The 14,720-nt window shown below is 36.8% G+C and overlaps 1 protein-coding gene across 1 annotated transcript in view; it reads right to left on the bottom strand.

The window, feature by feature from the left end:
• LOC107719559 (transducin-like enhancer protein 4) overlaps nt 1-13,639 on the bottom strand; it is a 58,042-nt gene extending 44,403 nt beyond the window's left edge. The window contains exons 1-6 of the mRNA XM_016527004.1: nt 13,440-13,639; nt 12,615-12,869; nt 11,575-11,649; nt 10,662-11,458; nt 2,552-2,649; nt 1,243-1,306 (exon numbers count right to left, since the gene is read on the bottom strand). Coding sequence (XP_016382490.1) covers nt 1,243-1,306; nt 2,552-2,649; nt 10,662-10,685 — 186 coding nt within the window. The 5' untranslated portion in view covers nt 10,686-11,458; nt 11,575-11,649; nt 12,615-12,869; nt 13,440-13,639. The remainder of the gene's footprint in view (nt 1-1,242; nt 1,307-2,551; nt 2,650-10,661; nt 11,459-11,574; nt 11,650-12,614; nt 12,870-13,439) is intronic.
• Nucleotides 13,640-14,720: the final 1,081 nt, after the last annotated feature.

Genomic DNA, 14,720 nt, shown 5'->3' with positions numbered 1-14,720 from the left:
TCTTTTTTTTTTTTTTTTGCTTTATTGGGTGTTGACTGGAATGAATTTTTTTAGCCATAGTCTTGTTGATCATATTATTTATATTATTATTTAATATGTATTTCTATTATTGATAAATATTATTATTAGTAGTAGTATAAATTAAATTAAAATGAATTAAAAATGAATATATAAAACATATACAAACAAATACATTTATGTTTGCTTTATTGGACTGATAATTTTTAAGGAGGGAGCGATGAAATGGGATCAGGGTGTGTCGCAAGCCAGATTCAAACCTGAATCTTCCATATGGACACTACTGTTCATGTTAGGTTTAACAATTTTTTATTTTTTTATTTTTTGTTTAAATGTCTTCATATGCTTTTTGTTTTATTGAAGAGATACCAGAACAATTTTATGTATTGTAGACTGACGAATGATGAGATTTGTACATGTCGAGGGCCGGATTTGAATCTGCTTCTTCTGAATCTGCATCATGGCTCGACATATTAATACAAAGGCCACAACCTCAACTTGTTTTTAAAATAACTCTGGGGGCGTTTCGCTTTATTGGATAGATAGTGGAGAAAGAGATGACAAGACCTTCAGCATTGCTCAAAATATCAGGAGTGTGTGTGCCAACCACTGAGTCACGGCACTGAACAAAGCTTTTAACACTTGAATATCATCCAATTCACTGTCTCCGTTGTTTTTGTTAGCCAGGAGGCTAACGCACCATCGCAAATGAGCTCTGAAAACTATTTCATGCCCATCAACAAATAAATCATTCACTAAGATGAGAAGAACACGCAGTCCTGTCTAGTCATCAAAGAGCGCAGATAGAAGAATGTGGTAAACTATAAATGCATGAAAATAAAGGGGACGGCTGTTGAAACAAGTCTTAGTGTACATGGCAGGTCTAGCAGGCTAAATATAGTCTTCTGGGTTATCTGCTTTCTGCAAGCACTGAATCGTTGTTCCCTCTCATTATTTACATGTCTGCGCTTGTGATCTTTGTTTCTCTCTTTCCATCTCTTTTCTCTCTTCATTCCTGGCTCTCGCATATCACCCTTCCTTCTCCCTCACTTTTTCATCTCCCTCAACCCCTATCGTAATCCCGCTGATGTGTCCTCAGGTTAACCAAACACCCTGTAACATGAAATCAAACGCAATCTCTCTTTTTAAACACAGATGGGCTTTAATGCTGTATTTACTGGAGCGTACGGCAGATCTGACGATATGAGGGTTGAACAAGCTCACCATGATATAGTGGCGCTGCATCTCCGTCTTCTCGCTGGCCAACTTCTCACAATCTAGTTTGAGACTGTGAAAACACGGCAGAAAAATATGAATGAAAAACACGGTAGAAAATTATTAATTGTTCACGTTAATCAAATGGTGATGGTAATTTAATGCTAATGACTTGTCAACATATCAGAAACCAAGTCTGACAAGTCTGATTCACTTAGGTGAATAAGAATGAATCAGTTAAATTAAATGAAATGGGACAAATCGATGTACTTACAAGAATCAAAACGGCTTGATTCACTTAAATGATTAAAAGTGTTCCAACTCACTTAAACGAATCAGAACAAATGATACTCTTTATTGAATAAGAATAAATAAATTAAATTTCATTAATCGGAACAAACTAATTCACAGAAATCAAGACAATCTGATTCACTTAAATGAATCAGAATGATCAAACTCACTTAAAGGAATCAGAATAAACGAATTAACTTAAAAGAATCAGAATGATCTAGCGCATTTAAAGGAATCAGAATAAACCAGTTTACTTAAATGAATCAGAACAAACCGATACACTTTAATGAATAAGAATAAATCAATTAAATTAAATGAATCAGAACAAACTAATTCACTTACAAGAATTAAAACAGACTGATTCACTTGAATGAATCAGAATGACCTAACTCGCTTTAAGGAATCTGAATAATTCAACAATCAAAACAAACCAATTCATTGAAATTAATAAGAATGAATCAATTCACTTACAGAAATCAAACCAAACTGATTGACTTAAATGAATCAGAATGATTCAATTCACTTAATCAGAAGGAATCAGATCAAACCAATTCACTTAAATGAACAAGAATGAATTAATTCACTTAAATGAATCAGAACAAACTGATTCACTCAATGGAATCAACACAAATTCATTCAGTTAAAGGAATCAGCACAAACCAAATCACTTAAATGAATCAAACGTCTCTTATGCTATTTACAACATTACAGGACAGTTCAGCAAAACTTATTTGATTATTGTTTCAGTTTGCTAATTAGCTTGGTATTTGAAAAGCTACACTGAAAATGTGGTTAAGTTAGCAGCATCGCCAGTTTTAGTCAGTTCTCATTAATTCTGGTCATTTCCAACGCAGATTTCAGTGGATAAAAATAAAAATGTTGATGTCACGCTGCTGTATAATATGCTGTATAATACAGTAACATTAATTCAATACACATCCAGCCAGTTATTAGCCTGTAGGAAGAGATTCATAAATAAACAAAAGTGTTTCAGATACTGGGAGTAAATCAGCTCATATGATCTGACCTGTGGTACTGAGCCTGAAGGAACTGGAACTCCTCTTTAATGCGGTCCAGAGTCTCCAGCACTGTGAACTTGAATGACTGTCCAGGCTGCAGAGGTACCTGAGGAGAGAAAGAGATGGCTTATTAATCAGTAAATAGCCATTGCTCTGTGCTGGAAGATTGGACTGGTTAAATTAATGTACCAACAGTGACTCATTGAAATAAAATTGAAAAAGTGCTCCCACGGCATTATCTTTGACCTTGGCCTCACTACAAATGCTATATGAATTTTTGGTGAGGGAGGAGAAAAAAAAAGAATAACAACAGCACTTCTACGGGGTCGTGGTAACCCTCATTCTGCAAAATGCTTTCACAAGATTTAACCCTAACTTTAGGTAGACACAAATGCACTTCCCAATCTCAAGAATGAATCATTAAACTTAGATAAGCAGCTATGAGTATTGTATGGAAACTGTACCAGAAATTCAAAATTAAATTTTTGCATTCCAAAACTTCTATACATTCCAAGAACATTAAGTTATACTTTATTAATAATTACAGAACACGCATTTCCTTAGTAAACCACAAACTATAATGGTAATGCAGAAAGTTCACTAAAATAAATTATTTATTAAAGGAACAAATTCATTTAACTGAATCAGATCATGAATCATACAACACAACTATTGAAGTTTGATTGTTGAGCATTTAATCTTATTAGCCAGCTCTTCATTTCATAGCGAATCAAAAACATACTGCTTGACCAGTGTACTGTAATTGCCGAAAGAATGACTCTTCTTGGCTGGTTCTTTTTAGTGAATCAAAAAGCCATACAGTGCAACTAGTATATCTGGAATTTAGAGTGACTGATTCTTGAGAGTAAACCAAAAACAAACAATTTAACCTGAACTAATGACTCTTAAGAGCTGGTTCTTTTAAGTGAATCAAAAGCATACTGGCCCTGTGTCTGAATAGGCTTACTGCTCCACTAGTAGGCGAAGAACAGTATGTGAAAGCAGGTGAAAAGCAAATTATTAAAGTCACAAAGTTAGTTCTTATTCAAAAGTAAGTAAACAATTTCGGAAACAGCTACAAAGTTTAGTTTAATTCCTGAATGAATGATTCTTCTGAGTGGTTTTTTAGTGAATCAAAAAGACTAATGAATCAATCAGAGAGATTACTGAAATAAGAGTGTGGTTCTCTCAATTCTGTTTTTGCATTTTACCATGTTTACCATACCCACATATTTCCCCCCAATCCACATCTGAAAACTTCAAATTTCAGGTCGCCGTGATTTTGCCAAGTAAGACATGTTCCTGGATCAACATCTTTTGTTGATCCTGGATCAACATTACTGTCCAGAAATACAGACTTAACCCAATCCCTACCCCTAAACCTAACCCTACCCATAATTTATTCCTAAAAACAGTGTGAAATGATAGCTGATTAACAAGGGTGTAGAAGCACCTAACCCTGATTGTAAGCCTAAAACAGATATTTCCTGAAAAGTTATCCCTCAATTCTGATTGGTTGATAGGAATGTTGTCCCAGGATCAACAAGGATGTTGATCCAGGAACATGTTGTACTTGGTAAAATCACGGTCACCCAAATTTCATGTGGGCCCATCTAATAGCAAGACCTGCGTGCTCTAATCTGATCTACCTCTCCTCCTCATTAAGATCCAAGTCCTTTCCTTTGCTATTTTTAAACACGTTTCCTATTCTGTCAGCTGCTTTCTAAAATGGCCGCCTTTGTCCTGCGCACCTCCGGGCTTCCAGTTTTCTATCTGAAGCTCGGTGTCCGGCGAGCGGCTGAAGATTGGCGGTTTCAGTAGGAGCTTAATTAGTCTAGACAAGCGAAATTCAATTAAATTTTAATTAGGCTAACGGTGGAGGTCAGAAACCTGGTGAGCTTTCGAGTAATTAAGCTGCAGGCGTGCAGCTGACTGGATGAGTTCAGTACACACACCAACGTGTTTATGTGCGGATAGAGGGGGGCAGTCATCATGTCCCTACTGACCCTCATTCATTCAAACGTGTGTGTGTGTACAGTAACTGTTCTAAAAGCATTACAAACCACACAGGACCAGAACTCACAGGACCATAGTAGATTCTCACAACAACACAAACATATATAATCAGGAGGTGGTTAACAGAGTGTTGACTACTATTTCTAGAGTGTTGAAGTTTAAAAGCTTTAGAAGTTTAGAAGCTTTAACAAGTTGCAAAATTTGATGTATCATTCATATCTGCAGCACAAATGGTGCAGGATGGGTTTTGTAAGAATGTTAGCACTGCTAATAATCAAGAGACAAAGATAAATATATTAGTTTAGCTGAGTTTTGAAAAAAAAAAACATTTGTTCATATTGTATTAAAACGAAGGGCTCTGCAGCATACAGTACAAACATATGTACAAAATTCACATTTATGCAAATAAACAAGGGGGAAACCTGGGTAAAATCATCTGTTTAGACACAACAGTGTGTGTCAGACAGGAGGGGGAATCCTGAAATCCAAAACTGATCCAGTTAATCTGGACGGAGGGGGACGAGGCAGACAGCGAGTCATGTGGGACAGCGGCTAGTCAATCACAATTTAGACGAGCTGCAGCAGGCTAGCCTAGAATTACTGAAGATTATCTTCTGAGGGAGGTCAAAGTGGGAGAGAGAGATGAGCAGATCCCATAACAATGGTGGGAAATGAAATCTCTCCCAATCGCCCACTCTGATCATCTCATATATCACTGCTGGAGTTGCTATTTTGGACACAGTGACTTAAATCTGCTTGAAGGAGAAGAGAGAGACGTCGAAAGAGGAGCGCCGACAGCTACCGAGATGTCTACGGAGCTCGCATCCTCGCAGACAGGCTGGGATAGAGACATCCATGAAATAATCATCCGCTGGTGAAATATTTAGTGCAAAAAGACGCACTAATAGATGAGGATCACCAGAGAGTGGGAGGAAGAGAAGTGTCAGTGTGATCTCGGGGGGATCTGGGCGAATGTGTGAGTGTGTGTGATCTCGCTCTCTAAAAACACAGCTTTCCTTCTTGCCCAGTCCTGCAAGACCTTGTCTCCACAGACTCCTGGAATTCCCAAGACACAACCATTTTGAGGTGCTTGAGTTTAGCAGGTACACTTTGAACTGAGTGTCACACCCTCATTATACAATCTGAGAGAAAGTCCTTCCACTGTTGCCAATCATTTCTGAGGCTTTTACCCAATCTTAAACCCCACTGAATGCCAGGACGTCGGGTGGCTGCTAGGACTATCTTGGAGACTTACTGACAATGCGGCTCTGGAGTGGCTCGCTTTGTGAGGCCGAGCAAAAGCCATCGCTGTCCAATACTGGATTAGGAACCGTGGATTGGCAGGCAAAGAAAACAGCTTTTATACTTTACAGAGTAAATCAGCAATGGTTTGAGACTAAAGAAAGAAAGAAAGAAAAAGAAAGAAAGAAGGTCCTCATGTGTTTCCGACCAACGCTAAATATTGATAATAAAACAGTGTGAAGATATGAAACCTGCAACCAAGTTTAACATCCAAATGTGGCCAGAATAAAAAGATTTATTAAAACAATACGGCTGTGAATAAAAATGAGCAAAGGAGAGCACACCAGCTCAAACTATCAGCTCATTAAAAGAGCATATTGCGAATTTTGTGGCCAGAAACTTAGCTACAATTTTCACTTGGCCACCACATCAGTGTAACAGAAAGCTGGCATTCACGCTGAGACACACATTCATGCAATAACACACTAAAAAAATGTATGTAAAATGTATGAATATGCATGCTTTGTATAAAAATCAAGTCTTTGCCATTAATTAATAATCAAAGCAGCTATAATCATATATGATCAAGGGTTGGAAAGCGAGACCCATTTTTAAGTGCCATTTTAAGTAGCAAAACTGAATGATTTTCATTACTTTTAGTTATGTAAAGAAACATGCATTTTTCAATTAATACATTTTTTAGTGAATCAAACACACTGCGACTAGTATAGTTAAATTCTCAATGAATATCATGAGTCAGGAATTATAATACAAAATGTGTGACCCATGTAGTCTGATTCTTGAACAAATAACTCTTACAAATGGATTATTTTAGTGAATCAAAAGCATTTAGTGTAACCAGTATAGTCCAACTCTCAAATGCATGACTCTTACAAACTGGTTCTTTTTAGTGAATTAAAATGATATTGTTTCCAAATTTATTAACAAATGACTCTTATGAGCTGGTTTGTTTTAGTAAACCTACTCCAATTTCTGAACATATGAATCTGAATTTCAGCTGATTTTTTAGTAATTAATTAAAAACATGCAGGACAAGCAGTGTAATCTGATTCCCAAACAAGAGCTAACAATTCTTTTTAGTGAAACTAAATAAGCATAAAGAGTGCCCTGTTATATTCGGATTCCTAAACAATGAATCTTATGCAGTGGTTCTTTTCAGTAAATCAAAAACATATAGTGTAGTCTGATTCCCAAATGAGTGGATCTTCTGAGCCAGTTGTTTTTATAAACACGTATGAATGAGCAGTTACTTATTCTTACTACTAACTACTTTCATCACATCGAAACAAAATTAACCAAGGACTGTTACTTTGTCATGTCACGTCAAGTTGTAAAAAGTCATTAAAGGTCAAGATAAACACAGTTTTGCAAGAATTCAATAAATATAAAATGGAATATATGTCGGAGTTATTACTTTCGGTTGAAAACTCCTGAGGGCGGTAAATGCAGTAAGAACTTCTTTCTTCTAAATATTTTTTCCTCAAAAGTGCCTACTAAAGGAACTGCTAATGGAAAAGGAACACAGTAGTTATAAGGAATCAGAATACATTCCTCACAATTACTGTCCCTAGTAATCATCCAAAAATTAGGCATTAATGAAAAATCCTTAAACTATATTTAACTCAAATTTCCAGCATTCAAGTTACTTGCCTGTCTACACCAAAAGCAAAAAATATTTTGCATTGTGACATATTTTCATGTATACTGCTAAATACAGCTGTATTGAACAGGAGGTTCTCTATATTCCATCTTCATTATGACATCAGTATCCATATAAATGTTCACATCCTGGCATAACACACACCAGCACCTGCCTACAAAACACCCATAAATCCACACAGTGCAAACACAGGTACTATTAGTGATGCCTCATGAGCTACGTGTGCTAATGCACTCATATTACAGCCTCTCATTTGTATCAGGTTCTCAAACTCCTCGTCATGTCCAACATATCCACAGACCTCCTGCGGAGAGAGTTCACGTTTCTCACACCTCGCACATGACATCGATGGACTTCTCACCCTTAAACGTTAACTGAATGCCAGTTTTACCATCTAGGCTCTCCACCTTTAGGATTAAAAACAATGTGTTAAGTGCATTTGATCAACCTTGGAAGTTTGTGTTTTGTTAACAGTCGGAAACCGAAGGTGTGGCTGCAGCGGATTATGAGCTTTCCCTGCCCGGCTTTTTTTTTTATTGTTATTGTTTTTGGCTCAGAAGCACGGAGCACTGTAACGCTTCTCTCCTTCCACCTTCCAATCCCCCTGCTTCAGATAACACTAACCACAAAAATCCAGTGGAACCAATTACCAGTCCTCCCGATGCAGTTTGCCTTGCAAATCAGGCCTTAACCCGTTCAATAGGCAGGTATTGCAGACTCTGACACTCATTTCACACCGACACAGGCTCTCTCTGATTTGCACTGGATGATGTTCAATTGTCAAACTAAACTACCGATGGACCAATCTGATTAGTAAAACATTTACGGAATCATGCGGAGACATTTACGTTGCTTGAAGAAAATGCAATGCTAGGGTGGTTTCCAGGGTGTTGCTATATGATTGCTAAGGAATTCTAAGTGTTTTGTATAGGTTCTAATTAAAGATTTGAAAAGGGGGTTTTTAAAGTGATACCATAAAAGAACCATTTTTGGTTCCCCAAAGAACCTTTCAGTGAACAGTTCTTTAAAAAGCCTCTTTTTTTTGACTAAAAAGAAACTTTTGTGTAACAGAAAGGTTCTATGAATGTTAAAGGTTCTTCGTGGAACCACAGATGCAAATAAAGAGCTTTTATTTTTAAGATTAAGTATGAGCAAATGTAACTGTGATGCTTAGCTTAACTAGATCCGCTAATAAAAAAGCTGTTCTAACCATGTGTGTGTTTTCTGAGAAGAGAATTCGCACAAACATGGAGATTTCTTAAAGATTTACAGAACAAGAAGAGGTGTGAGCACAAAAGGCAATGTTTATGCTTGGTTACACACAGAGACCTTTCTCACACCTTTTTACTGGTGAAGGTCAGGTTTCACAGGCCATGAGGGTAAAAATAAAACCTGGCTGCAGATTTCACTGGTCCTTTGGAGTTTGTTCACTATATCATTATAAATGACATTCGATCACTCTGGCTGGGAACCTCAGGACATGATTGTATATTTGTTTAAGGAATATTAAGGGAAAAGGAGTATTATTTAAAAAATAAAAACTTAAGCAGTATAATAAGAATTTGTGTCACGTCAATTACCACAGAAATGCATTTTTAAAAATCCATTGACAGTTATGCTCTTACAGGTTAATCTTTACTTAAGAAATGTCATAATTCACCATATTGAAAGAAAAAAATATATTTAATTTTGTCATGCAAAAACTGTCCTAAAATGATCTTATTTTTTATGCAAAATATAACCAAAGTCTATGCTTGTATCTTAGTTTCTAAAACAATAATAGTAATAATAATAAAATCAGTTGACTCAAATGCAAAAATTGTCGTAGAAGTTTCTTTTTGCAAAACCTATTTTCTTATTTATTTTACTTGATTTTTTTTTACTTGATTTTATGGTGAAATATGACACATTCTGGACATTTCATCATCTTAAGGGTGAATCTCACAAAAACGGTCTTAAAGTTCCTTTCATTCCTTAATAAAGACATCCGATGGCCTCTTTGCTGAGGTCTAAAAAGGTGAGGGAGAAGGTTAAATGGACTTTTTAAATCTTAATCTAAAGAGGAAGAAAAAAATTCACATGAAAACCATAAGGAAAAATATAAATATTATGGAAAAAATGTCACAAGGCAAAAACAGTCCTAAAAACTTACTTTATGCAAAATCTTATTTCCAATTTTTTCTCTCCAGATTTTAAGGTGAAATTTGCCTCAAAGTTTCTTTTTGCAAAACCTATTTTCTTATTTATTTTACTTGATTTTTTTTTACTTGATTTTATGGTGAAATATGACACATTCTGGACATTTCATCATCTTAAGGGTGAATCTCACAAAAACGGTCTTAAAGTTCCTTTCATTCCTTAATAAAGACATCCGATGGCCTCTTTGCTGAGGTCTAAAAAGGTGAGGGAGAAGGTTAAATGGACTTTTTAAATCTTAATCTAAAGAGGAAGAAAAAAATTCACATGAAAACCATAAGGAAAAATATAAATATTATGGAAAAAATGTCAAAAGGCAAAAACAGTCCTAAAAACTTACTTTATGCAAAATCTTATTTCCAATTTTTTTTCTCCAGATTTTAAGGTGAAATTTGCCTCATTCTGGATCATTCTTGACGGTTTTAGTGAAATTCACCCTTACATTGGAAGTCTATGAGGCAAGTGTGCGACATGCACACTAAATCAATCTCAAGGGACATTTCATTCATTCATGAACACATCTGATGCCTTGTGCTGTCATATAGTACAAGTTTAGGCTTGTACGCTGAACCACATTTAAAACAGGCTGCAATATACGGTAGATTCTTTGGATTCTAGAAACATCAATAAACCAAAGACGGGTCACAGTTAACAAATACACTTCCCACAGTAAGCCCTATCCAACCCCACCCACATACACATACACATATATAAGATCTAACCCACTCTAGATTTACCAAACGCACTATGGCATCTATTAGAGGGGGCGTTGAGAAAGGTTTATTACACAAACTAATACAGACACACATTGTGTTTGATTCCTCCCACACAACTTTCTATCAACTGGCTCTTGAGGACACCTGGGTGAAGATGAATATGCGTACATGCAACTGAAAGTCTGAAGAGACGTCTCTCTTACACCCAATCGCTTCATCTGTTCCATTTATCGAGGATGTGGGAGAACGAGAGAGCGCAGCACTTACCGGGTGTCTACCCTGTGGGTACATGGTCACCGGAGGGATGCCCGGCTATGGGTTTGACGGCCAATGCGCTGACCCTCCGTACTCCTGCGTCCCCCCTCCACCAGGGGACAGAGCCCCGAATTGAGTTTGGGAACCCGGCTCTGTTCTTTCCGAGCCGCAGAAGGCTGTCAGTGCATCCGACAATGGGGTCTTCTAAAAACAGATCCCCTTACTCACACTTTGACTGGATTTCCCCCCAGAATTCCCTGACGTCCCACTCCGTTACTGTCCGGCTCTCAGTCCGACAGGTCAGGAGACCGGGAGGAGCAGGGAATTCCGAAGAATCACGTCCAGCTGTCCACAGTCTTGTCCTTCTGCAAATGTCCCCAACAAGCTACATAAACAAACACGTATCTCCATTCGAGTCTTCCAACCTTGTAACAGTACCTCAAAACTACAGGGCTTCTTTGCTGAGGTCTAAAAAGGCAAGGGAGAAGGAGGAACGGGCTTTGTATTTAATCTAAATCTAGAGAGGAAGAAAAAAAAACACAGGAAAGCAGGAAAGAACAGCAGGTCACTGGAAGATCCAGCAGGATTTTCAGCAGCGAGCCCTAGACTGTAATATATTGTGCCTGTTGGCTTCAACACAAACACGACAGCCTGCTCAAGTTGCACTTAAGGTGGACCGGGCGAAATAGATAGAGGATAGATAGACAGAGAGATAGAGACACCAATACATGCATACAACCAATGATACATGATATCTTGTTGTCGTTGCATTGAATGGCCGATAGATTCATATCACCACACATACAGACCTATAGAGATAAAAACATGAATTAGATATTTAAGTTGTTTTTCTTAGAGGGCAAACTGAGACGTTTGCTTCATAGTCTGCTTATATTTTTTGACTGAAATAAAAAGACCCACTTACCCCAGTAATCGCTCATGTGTCTCTTCTAGATCAGATCTCAACAAATGTCTCAAACTGTGCTCAGATTTGCCAAGTCTGCAATCAAAAGTCAAAGATTTCAATATGCACTCAAATATTTCTCATCAAATTCTTCAAAGACCAAATTATCTGAGATATACTACCTACATTCATTTATTTATTTTACAGATTATAATCTAAATGATTATACATTATTATAGTTTAAAAGAAAATGATACAAAATATGAAATATATAAACTGTAATACTATATTTTATTATAATACACATATATTACACACACATATGCCTATATAGATTATATAAAAATTATATAATTAATTATACTCCAAGTTAAAATGATATAAAATAAGAAATATATTCTCTCTCTCTCTCTCTCTATATATATATATATATATTACACACACATTTATCTACGTCTATATATATTCAAAAAAGAATATTATAAATTATATATTTATTTGCAAATTCTTTATATTAATTAAATGTTTACTTATTATTTACTTTATACTTACTGTATGTCAACAGTTGTCTCAATTTACTTTTCCTAAGGAATTTTGAAAGAAATATCGGAGACAAAATTCATAATTCAATGAAGCATAACTGAGGTCTCCTGAGCTTTGATAGAGCAACCTCCGAGCAATTAAATTTGCCTCAGGGGAGAAAAAAAAAATCAGAAAACAAGGGATGTGGAAAAAAGAGAGAACGAGAGAGATGAGGAATGATTCAATTTGCCAGCAATTCCATGAAAGCACCACGTGTGTCCAACCTCATATTTGCACGTTCGCCTCCGACAGACGAGCATTTATCTGCCCTTTGAGAAATAAACTGGCAAAATTAGTGGTAATTGCAACACTTACGAACTTGATTTATCCAGAGCATGTTCACGTCGCTTGTTTGCGCTTGAAAATACACATCAGCAAATTTCAGTCATTTTAATAACCCAGTCATCCCTATCAGTATCGTCCTCATCTCTTCATCATTCTCTTGCTCTCCTCCGTCATATTAGTGTGATCTCACTAACCTTGTTAGTCATCCCTCTGTCTGCGACACCTCTCCGGTCAGGAACTGCTCTAATCGCTGTTATCTAATTGCATGGATTAGACAAGTATTTATTCACACGACTCTCTTCCTTCAGCCTCTTACTGATACGTTATGAAGCTGGTTGAGTACAAACAGACATCACGGAAATGACCGACGAGACAATAATCTGCCCTGAACTGGTTGGGCTTCTGCATAATGGTGTCCAGGTAAGGGGTTAACAGGTTTGGCATAAGATCTGAAATAAGAAAATAGGAAAATCAGGGGAAGACGAACTGTATGATCATGCATCACAACAGCTGCATTTACACTTTACTTAAAGTTATTCTAACATTTTGACATATTATTTATCTATCAATAAACATATCAGTATAAATATATGTCATTCATAAATGTACCTGTACAAACACCATTTACAACAATTAATCAAGTTCAGCATTCGATTCACATTCACATTTGATCCGAATCAGCACCAATGGAGATTCGTTCCCAAATAATGTGATAAAAAGTTCCTTGCATGTCAACAACTCCTAATAGAAACAATTATATATTGTACACAAGACATAATTTATAAATAGTTTTAGTAGAAACATCTCAAAGCAAAGTTTGGCGAGTGTCCTGACAGCTTTCCTTAACCAAATTCTGTTGTTACCTAAAAATAAGCGGGAAAACAAGGTAAATACGAACAGAAAAATCAATAGAGCTGTTGAATTTAATTAATTCTACTTATTTATACGTGTTTTAGATATGAAAGACGTTATTTAAATATCAAAAGAGCAAATTACACGAGGTAAATCAGACCCCTTACCTTTTTCCAGACTACCTTAAAACTGCGCGGCTGTTGGCCACTCTCCAGCGCTTCTCCGATTGGCTATGGCGACTTTTCCGTTCTAGCCAATCAAACTGTCAGCGACCCACGTTGGCCCTTGACATCAAAGGCTGCAACGGTCCAATCGCAGCATTTGAGGCCACTGATTGGCTGCAGCCGGTGAGGAGGGCGGTGTGCAGTCTATAGGGATTGTGGGCATTGAAGAAAACAGACATTCCGACATGGAACGCACATTTCAAAGTAGAAAAACTGTAACTAGCTGTAACATTGTTTTTCAGAGAAGCAAGTATGTGAACTTACCATGTTTCCTAAATATCTGCAAACATATTATGGTAATTTTATGCTTTAGTAAAGTCAAAAAATTACATACAGTACCTTTAGAATCATGATGAAACGTAAGTAGAGACAGATCTTTTGTGAAACAGATTATCGAAAGGAAAAACTGAGGGCCAGGACTTGGTTTTATGCATCGGCTGTTTATTGGATTTTGAGATGTGGGTGTTGCAATCAGAAGTGGAGGCAGAAGAATGCAAGCTTGCAGGAACAGGGTTTAAGCGGACAATTTTTTTCACAATAAGACCTATAATATGCATTTCAAAAATAGATATGGGTGAATCACCCATTGTATTTATCATATTACTTTGAAAGACCTGCAATAAAGTATTTAAGACATATTGGAGCACAACAGATCTAGTCTTCATTGGTTTTCATATATGGAAAAGAGAACACTTATTCTGCTAAATATCTTATTTTGTGTTCCACGGAAGAAAGTTAGGGTGTGTTCACACTTGGCAGGTTTGGTTTGATTAAAATTAATTCTGGTGCGATTGCTCCGTCAGTGGGGTTCATTTGAACAAATGTGAAAGCTTCCATCTGTACTTTGGTGCGCACAAAACAAGACCTGAAAAGGTGGGTTTCAGCCATTTCCAAACGAACTCTGGTGCAGTTCGGCTCAAATATGAACACAACATGGACCAAAGCCATCTAAACGAACCATAAACATAGGAGCCATGTTGCCCATTACAGTTCTGTCTCAGTGTGCAACAGAGGAATTTCTGGCAGAGTTTTGACTTCTTTACACATTTATAAGCTCTTTGTGGGTTCTCAGCTAAAATACCACACATGCAACAGAACGCATTTAACCCAGCAGCACACAGCATTGTTTTGGATGTTTCGCTAAGTTCTGTCACAAAATATACATCATAAAAGCTGTCCAATCAGGTGGTGACCTTATCCTTATGTCTATTGTTTTTTATCTTT

This window comes from Sinocyclocheilus rhinocerous, unplaced genomic scaffold, assembly GCF_001515625.1.
Source record: "Sinocyclocheilus rhinocerous isolate Xijiao unplaced genomic scaffold, SAMN03320098_v1.1 scaffold1294, whole genome shotgun sequence".
In the NCBI taxonomy this organism is placed as follows: Eukaryota; Metazoa; Chordata; class Actinopteri; order Cypriniformes; family Cyprinidae; genus Sinocyclocheilus; species Sinocyclocheilus rhinocerous.
This window is presented reverse-complemented; position numbering and strand designations above follow the sequence as displayed.